The sequence below is a fragment of the Triturus cristatus genome, chromosome 6 (genome assembly GCF_964204655.1).
Source record: "Triturus cristatus chromosome 6, aTriCri1.1, whole genome shotgun sequence".
NCBI lineage: Eukaryota > Metazoa > Chordata > Amphibia > Caudata > Salamandridae > Triturus > Triturus cristatus.
In genome coordinates this window covers 1,436,138,416-1,436,156,446 of record NC_140589.1, presented here as the reverse complement: position 1 = coordinate 1,436,156,446, position 18,031 = coordinate 1,436,138,416, and the positions used below count along the sequence as shown (strand labels likewise).

The 18,031-nt window shown below is 40.5% G+C and overlaps 1 protein-coding gene across 2 annotated transcripts in view; it reads left to right on the top strand.

Annotated features, from left to right (window-relative positions):
- The window catches only part of TNFAIP3 (TNF alpha induced protein 3), a 104,286-nt gene extending 86,560 nt beyond the window's left edge, over positions 1 to 17,726 (top strand). For both annotated transcript variants that reach the window (XM_085612499.1, XM_085612498.1), the window contains exons 4-9: positions 897 to 1,044; positions 1,892 to 2,062; positions 2,860 to 3,040; positions 8,084 to 9,003; positions 9,939 to 10,159; positions 17,236 to 17,726. In XM_085612499.1, the coding sequence (XP_085468625.1) occupies positions 897 to 1,044; positions 1,892 to 2,062; positions 2,860 to 3,040; positions 8,084 to 9,003; positions 9,939 to 10,159; positions 17,236 to 17,493 (1,899 nt within the window). In that variant the 3' untranslated portion in view covers positions 17,494 to 17,726. The remainder of the gene's footprint in view (positions 1 to 896; positions 1,045 to 1,891; positions 2,063 to 2,859; positions 3,041 to 8,083; positions 9,004 to 9,938; positions 10,160 to 17,235) is intronic.
- The last annotated feature ends 305 nt before the right edge of the window (positions 17,727 to 18,031 follow it).

The following is an 18,031-nucleotide window of genomic DNA, read 5'->3' as shown; positions in this document are numbered from 1 at the left end:
CCATGCCTAATTCTCAATAGTGTCAGGTATCAGCCTGTTTTCGGCCATACTTTCCAAGATTTGCAGATGCACATCATTTACTCTGAGCACTTTGTCTAGACCGGAGCAAAGCTGTCAACCTCTGACTCCAGGTCTAACCAAAGATGCTGTCGGCAGCTGCAATGAATCTCCAGATCTAACATTAGTAAATGTGTCACTCTTTTTATGCCTTCAATGTGTGTCATTGTGTTTAAACTATTTTACCGGATGTGTACATAACCTGCTTGCATGCATACAGGGAGCCAAGCAACTGAGGCAGTGTGCAGAAGGTTGCCTATGGGGTTGCTTCAGATAAAATGTCTGTTAGCGCTGTAAATAATAGGCCCCATGTTCTGCTAACTTCACAAGTATTCAGGCACCTGAAGCACAACACCAGCTGTGGTGTGAATTGGTCTGCCCTTAGAGCAAGGACTATGGGCGAATTAGTAACCCGCAAAATAATTTCATGGGTCAGGAGCTCAAGCTCTGTTGTAAGAGAGAAAGTTGCTGAGAGATGGTGCTGTTTCACATTCAACCAACCCAAAAGAGTCTGACCTCAGGGGTACGGAGCTTGTCTTAGAGTCTGGAGATTTTTTAGTTGTAGTCCCTGCTCACAAAGTCCTTTTATATGTGTAAAGCTGACATGTGACTTTGTAAAATAAGTTCCAATTGATTTTCAACTAGAACTCTTCTAGGTTTGTGTGACAGGTTTTGGGGTGGCATATGGATATGAAATAGAAAATGACTAACTTTGCCGTGGGGAATTATTAATCCTACGCAATGCATTACTACGGGGTAGGGCTTATATGTCTGCTCACCTGTTCGAACCTTGGTATGTATATGTATTATCAGTTAACTGTCTTTCCTTTTGCCCTCAGAACTGGGAGGAAGAATGGGAACACCTTGTTAAAATGGCCTCCACAGAGACGTCAGTGGGCCGGAAGGGGCTGCGGTATAACTCGCTTGAAGAAATCCATATATTTGTTCTGGTCAACATCCTTCGAAGGCCAATTATCATTATTGCAGGTGAATTTTCATGAACTGATTAGCAAGTTGGGCATTCAACTGGACATATTGCACAGTTATCATTATTGGCAAGCTGCAGGTGTTGCAGCTCATCAGCAAGATAATACTAGCATATAAACCATGCACTGCCACCAATTTATGCATTTCACACAGTGCCAATATGAAATGAGGTGATATCGTACTGTGGCTGAGCTATCAATTATTTATGCTTGACGTAGGTAGGGCTGTCAAGATGTCAATGATTTTATAAAGGCATATTATAGGGTGGCTCAGAGCGTACTTTTGAGGAGTGGTTTAGAGATCAGAAAGGTGAAAAGTCCAAAGAGATTAGCATGGCTGTTTATCATAAAATCCGATTTGACATCCACATTTATCAGCGTTGGTTACATTTGACAAAGGTCAGATGGGGCAAAGTGTTGCATTTATTTTAAATCAACATGCAGAAAGTTGGTCGATGTGTTTCTGATAAGGGCCTATTGCTAGGTAGCAAGTAAGTTAGTATGTTTTTGTTTGTAGTTGTCGTTTTTTTCCTGTTTTGTGTGATACCTCATTGTGATTCCTTGTAAGAAATAGTGATTTTGAACATATCATTTCTGCTGTGATCGATTTTATTAATTTGCTGACCACATTTCTATTGTATTGGGACAAGGGAGGAAGGAGATTTACTTTGTGTATTTGGCCACTGTCGGGTTGAAGGTATCTTGACTCCATTGAGAACAATTGTTTCACCAGTTAGATATAGGTCTTCTAATATTGTTTTTATGCTCATGATTTCACATAGCTATACATAAACGATGGTAACAATAAGTACTAACGTGCAACAATACATCCTTTTATTTTGCTACAGATCACATGTTGCGAACCTTGGAATCTGGTTCCAATTTCTCCCCTCTCACCGTGGGTGGAATTTACCTCCCACTTCACTGGCCTGCTCAAGAATGCTACAAGTATCCCATTGTCCTTGGCTACGACAACCAGCATTTTGCGCCACTAGTCACTCTGAAAGATAGTGGTCCAGGTATGGTTTCAAATGTGTTACTTATGTGACATATTCTCTCCTGTTCTTCCTCACAGAGAGGTTGTAAATTCTGGTCAACAGGTGACTCCATTTCACCAAGGACGCAGTGCCCCACTCTACTTAGTTGAGGCAAGTACAGTGATAGAAGGTTGCTTGAGGGTTAACGGTTTCCCATTTGCACCCATTCAAATAAGTTCAGACCAATAATAAGAAGACTGTGAGGCTGTTAAAGGTTTCCAGACCTCCCACTGGTGATACTGTGTGGTGTCTGTCTCCTTTGCCAGTACTTCCAACTTGGAGTACTGTGTCCTTTTAGTAGTTAATGCACACAATGTTCTATTTCTTTAGGGTGGTTACCTAATAAGTAATTCCTAAACACATACCTCATTAATTAGGGAGAAGAGTTGGCCTAACGGCTAGGGCGGTCGACCTCGAATCTGGGGAACTGGGTCGAGTCTCGGCAATGACGCTGAACATCCTGTGATTCTAGGCAAATAACTTAATCTCCCCGTGCCCAACAAAAAATGAATGTGGCCTCATGTAAAGCAACTGGTGCTGTGTAAAGCGCTCTGATACCCAATTCGGGTCAGTTCGCGCTATATAACACTCTGAAAAAATGAAAATTAACAGGAAAGAAAGCTACTCTCAACTTCATAAATATGTGAACAACAAATGTCAAACCAGGCATTGGCCACAATTACCACTAGAATTCCAAATAAACAGGATATTTATTTTTTGTTAAACATTAATCCTATTGGGTAAATGAAAAATAACACTCTTACTCCTTTACCCTGTAGAAATCCGGGCTGTCCCACTAGTGCAGAAGGAAAGAGGACACTTTGAGGATTTGAAAGTCCACTTCCTGACTGACGGAGAAGAGAGGATGAAAGACAAACTCCTGAAAGAGTACCTTATGGTAATCGAAATTCCCGTTCAAGGACTGGACCCCGGTACCACACAGTTGATCAATGCAGCAAGGTAATTGCTATTTCCGGCTGGTTCCACCTGGTTGTACGGTTGAAAGTGGCTGCTGAGGAAGATGTGCAATGTGATAAAACCTCGCAAAGTTGATCTGTTAAAAAACACAATGATGTAAACAATATGCTATGTACTCCCAACATCATGGTCTAGTGGTTAATACTTCAGGCCTGCTGATGGACAACATTTCAGAATTCAGAGTGTAACGTAGGAAATTTTCACACAAATTGCACATATTGTATGAAACACCCTTTGCTGGGCGCCTGCTTGAAAACAGTATTAGAGGGTATATCTCACGTACAAACGTAACACAGTAGGTGTGAGTGAGATAATCATTTTTATGTGGAAAAACAGTTGACCTAACATTTTCTACTCAATCTAGTCTAAACAGATCAGAATTATATGAAAGTGTGATTAGGATTTTATAAAATTGTGGGAAACCATGCAAAATATATATATATTGTATGTATATCTGTATGTCCTTGTGTGTGTGTCCACGGTCACGGTTTTTACAGGTATGCGCCAAACCACAAGTGGTGCCACTGTTAGCGCCTTTTTAAATAGTAGCCACAAACTTCTTAATGGGAAAGAGAATCTGCACTCAAAGATTGTTTAAAATCCTCTTCTTTATTCATCAGGCCATACTGCGATCAAACAATTCTGAAACGCATTTCAGGTTGACCAGCCTTTCTCAATCCGAGTTAATCGCCATCTTTGTTCACTCAAATTTGACGCATTGACTCGTTTCGGCAGCATCGCAATCGTAATCAAGGCTGCGATGCAGCCAAAACGTGTCAAGAAGTAGCACTCAAAATTGGATTAATGAATACCCCGATGGTGCGACTACCTTCTGTGCATCTTTGTGGGAAGGATGTCATGAATGTCTAAGCAGGAGAGCTGATCCCGCCACAAGTTGCTTACCTCCCATTCAGGAAGCATATCCGCATCCAGCAACTACAAGAAGGCAGGATACATTTATATTTAATCTATATCTCTCCCATGAAATGGATTTCTATGTTTGCTAATAACTTTGGCGCCATTTGACAAATCTTCATGAAACATGAAAAAAAGTCTTATCTCCTTAGCCCATTCCCGGAAAGGTTCGGTGTGACCCATCAGCCGGGGGCCGAGAAGAAGGGGAGGACTCAAAACACATTTTCACCATGCAATATTCCGTTCAGTAGTTTTTGAGATATTAAGGTTCAAAATGTATAGCTATTTGAGTGTGGCCAAGTGATATGATTGGCAGGCAACAGCTTGTTTTGCTGATAACTGTTGTGGCGTTTGTCGAATCTTCATGAAACGATCCAAAAATAAAGTTCATCCACCTTAGCTCCTTCCTGGAAGGAAAGTTTTTTGGGGTGATCTATCAAGTGGGATTCAAAGAAAAATTGCCCATGCAAATCCCATAGGGAATTTTAGATAGTGCTGCAGCTAAAACGAATGAATGGAATTACACTAAATTTGGCCGACAGCTAGATTTTTACCCATAACACATGCTTTTGTGATTTGCTGTAAATCAGTTCAATAGTTTTGAGAAATTAAGTTTAAAAATGTATAGATATCTGGACAGTTGGGTAGGCAAGAGTTTAGCGAGATTCCTACAGGCATGCAACTTCAAATACTGGAGTGATCTCATTGGCCATGAAGGCCTTTTTTCCAGTCAGCCCTCTTGCTCTCGTGTGAGCATGGTGCTCTTTCAAGTTCCTGCAAGAGCACTTGTGCTGAGTGGCTGCCTGCAACATAAAGACAAATTTTCTGCTGCCATTAAAGGACTCAGGTACTCGGTCCTCATGTCCTGAAAATAAAAAAGAATTAAGGGATATCTTGACTTTCACTAGTCCTTGTATGTTCATGAGGGGCCCCGGCTGGATCAAATGTGAAAATGTTTTTTTAAGGACGCTGTGATCCTATGGGAGTCTCTCAGGAGCCAGCACAGCCCCCTGTGCTCCCGAGAGAGTTTTGTGGGAGCACAGACGGACTTGCTGGTACCTTAGGGCTTCTTGCAGGGATTGAGAAAATAATTTAATGGACCGTTTAAAGGACTGCATGGCTGGGATTTGGCTGCCTGCGGGGGGGGGGGGGGGGGGGAGGGGGGGGAGTTGGGCACAGGCATGGCGAAATTCTGTGCACAGTGGGGGGCGTTGACCACCTGCATGGGGTTAGGTGCAGGGAGTGGCTAAATGGCCAACCCCACACTGTGCATGGCAAAAGGCTGTGCATGGCGGGGGTTGGCATAGTTACGGATGCGAATAAAATCTTACTGTTTGTTGAAAAAAGGTGGGAATTCGCTAAAAAAAACAAAGGGTTATAGTGAAGTTATAATTAGGTGTGGTAATAATATCTTACTTTACTTTAAAAAAAACAAAGCCTTTGAAATTCACTGGGAAAAAAAACCCTAAATGTTAAAGTGACGTTAGAGTTAGGTAAAAGTACCGGGTAAAACTTAGCATTTTAAACTCAAGAAACCACTGAAAATCACTGGTTATAGTTAACTGTAGAAACTATAACTCCTGCACTCACCAGGCACTGCTTATGATCTCGCATATTACATCACTTACTAAATGTTCTGTGACATCATTGAAAACATAACTGATGAAATCTTAAATGACATCATTGATAACAACTCTTTCTTCACAAGTAAAAGAAGGCACTTAATCCGAGATAACCTATTTCCTTAAATCCCAAAACTGGAATCTACAAAAATTAATGAAAACCTGAATTTCTACCTCTTGACCGGTGCAGGGTTGTATTTGTTTAATTGTAAGCTTAGAGTTAGATTAAAGAATATTGAATTCATCTCTCAAATCCCTCATTGACGCCCTAATGGGATCTTGGGGGAACCATCATCTCTATAGCTGAATTCATAATATAATTCAGGTCTATCTACACCTTTAACTAAATTCACCTTTTTCATTACTACTCGCTATATACCACACATCTCTATAAGAACTTTTATCTGTTTCTACCCTTTTCTTGCCTAACTTGGTCACCTACGCAAAGGCTCTTTCTAGTCCCTGCTTGGATTGGAGCACCCTACCATTCCAACCTTTTCAACAAAAGCAAGACCTATTCTTTCCAGTACATTATATGTTCTTATAGATGGCTTTGCGTCAGCTCCATGCTCATGATGATTGGATGGCTTTGTTGTCTATCTTACTTGTATGTTCTTGCTTAAGTGGCTTTACTCCCTATTCTTGTGTTTGTCCCTCCCAGAAGCATTTCGGTCTCACAGTGTTCTGATCGTATGGGTTGTATCTTTCCACAGCATACTTGACAGGCTTCTTTCTTTATTTGCTTTTGGGCACTCCATGAGAGCACATTTGTTTCCTTGCTCTCTTCCACTTTCCTCTTTATACACACACAAACATCTCCCCTTTTCCTTATTATACATGCTCAACCACCTGTGCGCTTGTTTTCACAACACCCCACGCTTCCAGTGTTTGCCTCCTTGTCCTCCTCCCAATCCCACTGGGTGTGATTTTGTTATTTTTTTTAAAGAATGCCTAGTAGCTGGCAGGTGCTACGAAGCAACGTGTGCCTTTTTTTGCACTCTTCACACAGCTTGTTTTGCCTTTATTTATTATTTTAATTTACTTTTTATATGCTTTATGATGCATGCCTTGTGATGCACTCATGACACATGGTGGCCTTTTTTGGCTTAAGCATTCTCTGGAACAATATTATAGACATACAGTGCCCACATTATAAAGCTCCAAAGTTATATTATGATGACCATATTATTTCTGGTATAATACAATAGATCGAGTTGCTAGCCCAGCAATCGCCATGATGCTCAGCATAATATGATGAGCATACTTTACTGTGCCACAATACAAAAGCAAATTATTCAGTGGCATAATGCAGTGAGAATGTTAAATTCCATAGAGATCATATTCTTCAGATGCAAATTTGTGGACTCATTTTGTGGCACAGTGATGGATATCTTCCCTAGCATAATCTAATGGACTCATTATTTTTCACAGTATCATGCTATTTCTTGGCAATTGACACATTCACATCTTTGCACAATCTCTTTTTGAGAGAGAGAGTGTGTGTGAGAGAGTGTGTGTGTGTGTGAGAGAGAACATCAACACTGTTGCAGTACAGTCATGGTCTACAGTGCCAATTTAGATTCATATTGACCTGAACTATGACAGGAATGCCAAAGAGTGGTAATGTCGGACAGATCTGGACAAATATGAGGCCCTGTCAGGAATCCTATATCCTCTACAATCGCGTGTTTTGGGGGTGGTGTGGGGTTGAGTATGGGAAATTGTTCTAATGTTAATTCTATATTGCTGGCAACTATGTTTATCAATCACAGAGATGCTATGAGACTGGCTGAGATGTGCTCTGCATAGGCCCATATACTGCTAGAACTAATGAGTTTATTTCCCTTGCTTATTTCTCTAGCATTTATTACTCCTTAGTGAATTGAGAGAAAGTACATTTGTGGAAGGTTAAGTGGTAGAGTCTCCTTGTGAAGAAGCAAACAAAAGAGCTGTACATTGAATAGTGAGATTCTAGGACACAATCAGCTAATGCATGAAAGGCCATCTTTCTGCAGAAGTACCTCTTTTTAGCAAAGGAAGAAGGATGATATCTACATTCCGGGGACATAATCTTACATTCAATTGCTATTTTACAGCTGCAGATACAGTTCCTGATTGATATCCGAGCCTAAAGTCCTGTCCTGGCCACAGCTTCCCCCTCCAAAATTACCAATGTGCTTGGCTCAACAAGTCTCTTGCTATGCTTTTTTCATAATGGGAATGTTAAGGGCTGCGGTAGGAATTTCTTGCTCAAAATAAAGAGTATGTGCTTGCAATCAGAATGTGTAGGAATTTCGAGGCATATGGTTTCAAATGTGTACATGGAATTCCAGACCCTCCTTTAGTGATGTTACCTAAGGAGGCTAATGTAAAGCACTATATTACAGCTGCTAGTATATTTCGCTTTGTATAGCTTCTTCCTCTTACACCCTGAGTCATGTTTTTTCTTCAGTGTATTGATTAAGTTTGTATTTTTTTTATTTTTTAGGTTGGATGAAGGCAACTTGCCAAAAGAGATCAATTTGGTGGACGATTACTTTCAACTTGTACTGCACGAATACAAGAAGTGGCAAGAACTTTCAGAGCAGTCCAGTAGGGGGACTACTGCTAGGACCAGGATAGAACTGTCCCTTTCGCAGCTATCCCTGGTGGAGGTCAAATGTGAAACTCCCAACTGCCCCTTTTACATGTCTGTTAGTACACAGCCACATTGCCATGAGTGCTATGAGCGGAAGGAACAGGAAAACAAGCTAAGGCGGCAAAATTCTAAGAAAGGCTCTGAAAAACTGAAACCACTAGGGTTGGAATCCTGCAAGGGTGATCCATACAACCCTATGGCATGGACAACTGAGACATCCTTGACAGGGCCTCGCTCTGCCCCTGCAACTGTCCCCAGCCTTTTTCTGTACAGTGAAACCAACGCAATGAAGTGCAAGACACCCGACTGCCCATTCACATTGCGTGTGGAGCTCAATGGACTCTGTGAACGCTGCCACCAGGCCAGATTGGCTAATTCCTACAATAACATAGAAACAACCAATCATACAGACCTCATGCAATGTACAGTGTGCCATCAGGACACAACAAGGACATTTAATGGCATTTGTAGTGCTTGTTTCAGAAAGGCAATGGAGCGGACTACCTCAAACTCCAGTTCCAGTTTTCCAACCATGAATCATCAAAGGTCATTGTCAGACCCTTCACACTTGTCAGGGGCCTTACCTTACATGTCTGGTCAGACAACACACAGTAGCGATCCAGGGAATTCACCTTTTGAATCCTTGTCAGTCAGTCTGGAAGACCGGCCAGAGAACCAGAATTGCAGGAAACCCGGATGCCCCTTCTTTGGGACAGTGGAAAAAGAAGGCTTCTGCACAATATGTTTTTATGAGTTTCGAGAAAATCATAGTAAGTTAATGCAACTTGTTTGCTGTTAACCACAATACCTTTCCAACAAATCATTACAATTTTAATGTTAAACCTTTTTAAGGTTACCTAGAGAAAGAGCTGCATAAAGAAACATGAAATTCCAAGGTTGATAATAGAAGAAATTGGGTCAGTGGACCATCAGAGTCTGTCTATTGAGCAAATCATTTTGCCCTAGAGAAATTCATCAGTTTACAGCCACAGTGCAAGAAGCATCTTCTTTTTCCTGGATAAATATAGCATTTAAAAATTAATCTAATGTAATGTGATCTCAGGTAAATTTCGAATTGGATTGGATCTAGTGGTCACTTCTATTTTGGTAACAGTAGATAATTGTATGTAAAGCAGGCCACATGGTGCATTTTAACTTCCCTTTCTTAATTGCCATTATTGAACACTCCTCTAAATTTCAGCCAGAGCATTTGCACAAAATGAGAGCTTTATGTCCAAGTTTTCACTCTCTGCTACCTGTTTCTCGGCGCACTTTGTGGAGATGCCGCGAATGAGTGGGAGGATTTGTTTCGAGTAATATCCAAATAAGTTGGCTGCCTAGAAATAGCCACTGAAATATTTGTTGTTTATATCACAGACCATTTTAATTACTGCTGCTATCCTTCCTATTATTGTTTTCTTGTTATCCAAAATATTGTTTCTTATAATGTCAGCAACGAAGTGCTCAATTTTAATCTCTTATATTTAATCACGTGTAGCATATAATATACAGAATAGCTTGCTGATTATTTATTCAGAAGTCTCGAATTTGAGTATATCTTGCATGTTGAAACCTGTCACCGGATTACTGGAATTTGCTTGTAAAACATATCTGAAAATAGACAAAAAAAGGATGTTACTTAAGTTCAGGTGTGTATTAGATGTTTTATTTTATGAAGCCTTAAATTGGAACATCTTTCCTGCAGGTCAGGCACCAGTCCTACACCGAAGATCACCAATGAGAAATTCCCCATTCTCGGGACAGTCTGAGCCTTCTGCCACATTTCACAATACAGTACCGTGCCAGGGCCGGGGTTGCAGCACTTTGGGAAACACAATGTTTGAAGGATACTGCCAAAAGTGTTTTATTGAAGCCCAAAGCAGGAGACTCCATGACCAGAGAAGAACAGAGGAGCAGCGAACTGACGTAAGTAAACATCAAACTGGATTTCTGTAATGAGGTATTTTGGAGATCTACCAACTATTGCCAGTTGCTCTGTGGTTTAAGTACCTTATTGTCACTGACTGGTTTGAAGGTGAGATAGATGCCAGGCTGTTACCTGACCTCACACAAGGAAATACAATGCAACCAGACATGAATGTTCAGGCTACCTTTCGATCCACTGGCTCGGAATACCTTGTACGTCTGGTGACCCAGGTCTTTACAGTTTACTTGATGAGGCGTGGTTTTCTGATTCAACAAGATTGTTAGTATCCAGCATGCACTGTGCAAGCATTTGTTACTTTGTAGAGTATTTCAATTAAGTAAAACTTTGTTATATTATATACTAAAGATTAACATTGATGGCAATGATAGTATTGTGTCTGGCTTTTCCTTTCATTTCCTTTTCAATGTCTTGCGTGTCTTTGTTGGAAATCAATAACATTTAGTCATCTCAAAAAAAGATTAACGCTAATGGGTTTTCATGCCTTAACAAATGGAAAACATAGCTCGTTGTGGGAGTGATTTTTACTTCATAAGATTTTTGTCTACTATATATTTTTTAGATCTTGGGTATTAATGGAGGCCACTATCAGTTGTGCCTGTTGAAGTTTTGGTGGAGAGCATTTAGGAAGTTTGTGGCACCGGTATTTCAGTTCTCTGCCATGAGTTGATTAGTTTGAGAAGGTTGAAAGTTGACACTGGCCTCCACAGAAACAAGACAGGTTTGCATATGGCTTGTATCGGTCCAGAGTTTCACAGTGGGCAGAAACAACTTTGACTCGAATGTGGTCCAAATGATCACCTGTGATTGAGATTAATTGAAGCATTCCTTCAGCCACTTTGCTGTTTGATACAACAGGCAGATGGCAGAGCTACTTGAAAATGGGTATATTTTTGTCAACAAAATCTATGTGGTTAGGTAGTGCCAATCTTATGTTATATCTTGATATTTTTTAAAGCACCATATGCCAAAACCTGGGCTTTGTAGCATTTCTGGTGATGCTGAGCACAGCAAGGTAAAGACACACCGCAGGACAGGCCTAAAATCAGAGGAGAGCAGACTTTTTTAGGAGAAGATCAACTTAGAAGCAAATGCATACCCAAACGCAAACCAACACATTATGACTCCGTAGGAACAAACAGAGCCAAGTGAAAAGGAGATCTGACAAACTTGCATGGTACTGAAAAGACTGAATCCTTGGTTGACTCTTTTGAAATAAAATCCGGTCACAAAAGACCAGCGGCAGAGTGGTCTTTAGAGGTGACTTTACAATGGCATATCCATCTCCCTCTTGAAGATCCTGCAGCGTAGAAAGCTCATACTTTGTTCTGAAGTGAACCTGCTGCTTAACAGGTAGTCACTGAAATGCTATTTACTGTCATTGATGTAGATCTGGCGAGATTACTCACTCTATGGTATGACATTTTATGAGGTTTTTGCGAGTTTTACTGAATACCATTTGAATCATGTGAGTAATGCTCCTCTTGAGACGAGGGAGTTTATCGGTTTCAAATCTCAGGGGCAGGTTGTTTCAGTGGCTTGGTGGCCATTTTGCATTTACCATCAACAGGTCATCATTCCTCTTTGCTCCCAGGAGATGACTAGTTCAAGACAAACATCTAATGTATCCATGAGTTTAGACGAGGTCTTAGTAAAGTAATCTCTAAGCCTTGTCTCCACCTTCCAAGCGAAAACCTGTGAGATGAATGTTTCCTGTAGTTGACTCGGTTTGCAAGGGGTATCTGCAGTTTGAATGATTTGAAAGAGATTGCTAACTAAGAAAACATTTTCAATACTTGGGAAAGGCAACATGGTTTTGCATATTGAACCCATATGCTTTAATCATATTCATGCTGTTGATTTGCCCAAACACTCAGGTTGCATTCAAAATCTAATGCAATGAAAAATGAACCGTGCAGTATATAGGCATATTCACTGTGCCTATGGGCCTAGCAAGCTATGGGAGTGATTATAGGCTCTCAACTGCCTTTAACATTCACCTCCATTCAGTGGGCCTCAATTTACGAAGCATTAATTGTGAGTAGTGGTGCCTCATTCCAAGCTAAAGTGCAACTTACTCATGTAGTTCCAGGACTAAGACATGCTTACAAACAAAAACAGATTTATGAATACCTAAATATTTTTTCTAGTTACTAAGCATGTTGTATTCCTGGAAATCCACGTGGAGGACACAGCTACGGTTAGAGTGAGGCATAACTACTTAACGGGAAATGCACTGTCATCTGGCCTCAATAATCCTGGCTGATTCATACTCAAAACAGAGGCCCAACTAGAGAATGAGGTGAGGCGCTGGAGATGGGGGTTTGGGGAGAGAAAGAGATCGAGCAAGCGTAATCGTGGATACCAGGAATATCAAAGTGGGCTCCCGGGTGGAGCAATGAAAACACTTTCTGCATGGAAAGGGCAGCATTTTTGGAAGTGAACTTCTGAAAGAAAGTTGATTGAAAGTGCAGCCCGTATGAGAGTACAAGACTTGCCAGCCTTTTACTGCAGCCTTTGTCTGTTCATCAAGGGAGTTGAGCATGTACAGAGAGGCTTTTAGCCATGCAATCCAATTAAGGACAGTACCATTGCTTCCTGTCTTCCGTAAGTATTTTATGGTTGCGGACACCTAGGGCCTGATTAGGATGCCGGACGGAAAGCCTCCGACCAGCAGTCGGAGACTCTCCGCACGACATCCTGAGTTTCCCTCTGACCGCCGTATTTTGATGACAGTGGTCGAAACTAAACCAGCTGGATGGTCCTGTTCCTCTTCTGTCGGGCTCTGTGAGTCCGACAGAACATGAGCGGAATAGTAATCACTATAAAGACAGCTGAGCCAGGCTCAGCTCCACCGTCTGGATTACGATGTCGGTTTCCGACTGCCAATCCATGTCGGCCTTTCCAACATGGTTTGGCTGCCAGAAATTTCCTCCATGGCCCTCTGCAATGGGGTCTGGGTGGTAGCTATCGTGCCCCCCTCAACATCCCTGCACCGTGTGGCAGGCACCACATGGGTCCTGCCACACGGTGCAGGTATGTTTTAAAACCTCAATTTCTCAATGGAAGCTTGTGCTGTGGGCATTGTCCGCCCGCTGCACAAGCTTCCATTGAGAAATGGAGGTTTGCGAGCGCACCATGGCCGGTGGCATCAAAATGCTGCAGTCAGACCCACTGCACTGAGGTCGGGCGGTTCGTTTTGTCTGCCCGACATCGTAATAAGGCCCACAGTGGGGTGGTACACCCATAGGGAGATAACCTTTTCGGAGAAGAAAACAGCGGAGCACTCCAACCTGGTCAAACACAGGTGATCAGAATTTTGTGTTAGAGCAGGACATCACATGGCAAACTGCAGCATACACATTATACCAGCATAGATGAGACAAATTGCACAAAAGCACTTTTAAAATAAATGAATTAGAAGCTGGTTGAGGTGGGGGGAAAAGCACACAGACAAGTAAGAGCAATACAAGCAATGGTGAGGGGGATAGCAGCATATGGAAGAGAAAACAAAAATTAAAAAATTGTTCCTGAAAAGGTGAACACTGGTGGAAGCATAAAAGGAGCCAATCTGAGAGGTGGTAAATAGGCTATGCTCCATGAAAGGAACAAAGACAAGATAAGCTAAAATAAATAAATCCAGCTAAAAGAAACAAACAAATTTGAGTGGCAATAAAAAAAACAATGGTAAGCAATAGGCAGGCTTTAAGTCCAGGTTGGCTCTCAGGAGTCCCCGGTATGTCCTTCACAATTAGACAGATGTGCTGTCTGACCGGCTAGACCTAAAATGGGTTACATTGCTTTTGTTTTAGCAGGGTTTGGTCAACCGCTCGGCTCATAGCATTAACCTGCTTACTTGACAAGAAAAACTATGTAGGTTGATATATTCAATAGAAGCTCCAAAAAACATAAGCAAACTGAAATTGGAAACCCAGTTTAATTTTTTTTACCAGACTTGCCATCTTTTCGAATTGTTTTCATTGTACTACACGATAACCAGTAGTAAAATGCAGAAGTTGTGACACAGGTACAATTGACACCTATCCCTATTCAGCCCTCATTCTTTAATTTGCTAAAATAAAATAGAAGAAGGTTACTGAAGACAAATAGCAACATCACATAACTTTGTGACAGCTATATTTAACAATCTCCTCTAAGAAACTAACTTGCATTCTCAAAACAAATATCCATGCATCACAAGATAAAAATTGCAATTCATTAAATAATGAAATTATGAATTTCTTTCAGAATGTAATTTTTACAATATATGAAATATTTTAAAAGGCAAGCTAATTTACGTACAAGCACAATAAATAGAAAGAAGTTCAACAAGCTATAAATTTAAAGGAAAAACCTAAAGCTTATATATAGTGTGATTAATACATTAAACTTTTAAGGGGAAAAATAAATTCCTCTTCCAATATCTATTTCAGATTTACGTAATGGGAAACAGTAATTGTGTTTGTGTGTATCCCAATATTATATCTAAAAAATCGAGATGTTCTAAATCCATTTCTCTGCCTAAAAAATGTGCCAACAGTAACAAAAGTGACACAACTTGGTGGAAGTTTTAAAAGAGCAACAATTTTCTTTGCAAACATTCACACATCATATATTGTAAATGTATGTTTTTTTACTGATATAACTCCAGTTCCGTGTGAAGGAACTAAATTTGGATACGGACCTTATACGTCTTATCCGTATACCAATATCTATAGGGAATATTTTAATGTTTGTTGTTTCAAAAGAAATGCCCTGGCCAAGTTTCTATTAAGAATTGTCTAAAGACATAAACAAGTGTATGAGAAGTTGCATGCCCAAAGCTTTGGCTTCAAAGTAAAATCCCTTCAGGCAAAATTCCAGTCCTAAATTTTCAGTCGTAGTGCACAGTGGCAACTGTAATGCTTTTTCCTTCTAATTTTCAAATGCAGGGCCAAAGTAAAGGATGAGAGCGAGCTGTTCAGCTGTAGAGGTCAATTGATATAATTGTTTGCTTGTTGTATAGAGTAACCATGCTTTAGGAAGTTTAAATCTCCTCAGGCCAACAAGTTTTTCCTTCTCTCAATGGGATGTCCAACTTAAATCACTTGTCAAAAACAACCCTGTGTACTTGTACTGGTTGACCACTTCAATCCTACAGTCATCAGCCAAATTCAATTTGACTTCACAAGCTCCAGATTACTTTACGAAGCATTATTTGATTGTGCAGATTGTCTTTTTGAAAGCCCTGAGCCTCTGGAAGTGGCTTACAGTCTCATAACGTGGCTCTGTCCAATCTTCTATTTAGAGTTCAAATCTTCGACCAAAGAAATTGTGGCACCAAAGAAATTTAAAGTGAATTATTTTTTAAATGTAAAATATTACAAGAATATCTAAAAATAAAATCTTACTGTTTTAAAAGGGAGTGGGCTAGGTTTATATTTGACTATCACTTGGATAAGCTGCCTTGTGAAGCTCCATATTGCAGAGCAGACGTTGCCCATCCCATCCTGTGATTTGATAACAGAAACATTTGCTAGGTAAAGCTATGCCCCGTATTGACCGGAAGAGAGAGATATATATATATATCTGTCATGCCCACTTTCATAACTCATAAGAGTCGCATAGATGGGAAGCCATTTATATGGAGCAAATGAACAAACATCAAGTTACATTTTTTTCAAAGCGGTTTTGAATAGTGGTGATCTCCTTAGAGGAACCAATGAAACATTTCATCTAGTACACACAGACTGCTGGAGATATTTACAGCTATGTCGCTGTCCTAATCTGGCTTTGATGCGTCCTGTGGGAGCAACCAAATGCTCCCCACTAGCACTGCATTGAGGGGGAAATGGTAGGGGTTTAAGCTCCTCCATATCAGTGAAGCATGCGTTCTCTGCAAAAGTTTCAAATTCACGGAGTGATAAATGGGCAGAATGCCCAAGTTGCTCTTTCTTGGAAGTTCATTGGGACACAGATTTAGACTCCCATAATAAAGCATTTAGAGAAGCTGAAGGGAAGGTGCTACAGTTCAAGATTCTTCATAATTGGTATCAGTCACCACTAACAATAGTCCATGCAGATGTTTAATCACAAACTATATGCTGGGGATGGATGGCTTCTAGATCCACATTTAGTCCAAAAAAGACATATAACATGGAGGAACTCTTTCCAATAGTGATCATCTTTGTTATCATTATTGATTCTCAGGCTTTTTCTCCCTCTTAAAACATGACAGTGGTCAACATCTGCAATAGGGCTAAACAATGAATTTGGTGTTAGTAAGGGACACCATGGGTCTTGTCTTAAAGCACTGGGCAATGGAATATATTAGATTAGCCTTCAAGGTTATGTAGAATAATAAAGAGGAAAGCATCAATGGCACTTTGTGCCAGTTTTTTAATTTGCTGCTTTCTGCGTTCTTGTGGGAAGAGTGTTCTTCAGATTGGTTCTTATACTGCTATCTTGATTCTCTGATCCTGTTGAGTTGGGGGCATAAATTGCAAAGAGTCATTTTAAACATTTATGTGCCTTCACTAATAAATGTGCCCTGGTTTTGGATCATAACTGTGTGATTCAATATGCCTTTTGGTCTCGGTTAACGTTCTAGGTTATTATTTTGACAGTTCAGCTGATTTTAATACTGATAGCCTTCTTATGTATGGCTGCTTCAGTTACCAATAAAGACAATCTTTTGCCGATAAAAGTGATTCTGCTGCCGGTGAGAGTTTCATGGCTTCACTAGCAAGCTGTTTCTAGCTTGAAACCACCGTGAAATAGAACTGTGTTGCTCATGAAAATAGAACTATCCTTGTGTTATTGTTTCCAGGTTGTGTTTGAGCAATTGTTTACCGGGAAAATTAGTTTAGTGTTGATTGCAGCCCAAGTGGTAAGATTTGGAATAGTAACCCATCTCCTAATCACAGAAAGCTGCCTGTGCCCTATAATACGCCTTTGCTTCAATTATAGTCAATATATTCCTTTCACTAGTCAGAAAGTATTGTTATTTGTTACTATACGAGCTGCTTTCCTTGTTTAGTTGAGTTGTGTGTGACATGTGATTATGCTTTCCTTCTAGAGGTTAGAACGAGTCCGAGAAGTGCAACGCAGCTCATCCACCGTCCTGCGGAAAAAGTGTGCCAAGACCTCTTGTAATAGTACTGTGGCACAGCAAAATGACCAACTGTGTACAGAATGTCAGCGTGGAGCACGACGGGAGTTGCCCCAAGAGCCTCCAAAGCAGCGTTGTCGGGCAACTGGTTGTGAACACTTTGGGAACCTCAAATGTCGAGGCTTCTGTAACGAGTGCTACCAGTTCACACAGAAATATCATTAAAACGAAAAGCGAGGGAAGACTGATAAAGGACTTTTTCACTGGACAAGAACTTTAAAACACTGCACTTTTGTGATCCTCCGTCACACTCTGAGGATTATGGCTGCTTTTTTGTGTGACTTACTTGGATACTACATATTTTATGTGTATGCATACTATTTTGTAAATTGTAAATTATTAACCAGATGCTCCATGTTAATGTAGATGAATAACTTAATACAATTCTTTGTGATTTACTCTGGCCTCAAAAATGTCAGCTTTTTGCTAATGAAATACTAATGAATGCAAAGGGTCCGGCAGGTAACTTGGGCTCGTGGTCACACAATTGCATTGGTACACACTTATGGCTTTTATCTTTTGTGCTTTTCACAAAGAATTTTAAAATCAAAAACATGGGAAGAAGACTCCTACGCTGTGAAACCTATGTGCTGTTGGCACCACGTAGGGCTTTTGGCCATTACCACCCTATGTACAAAATGCATATTTGAGGTTTGGGTCCATGGTAATGGTATTGAGTCGTTGTTTTTTTCCAATGGCATCA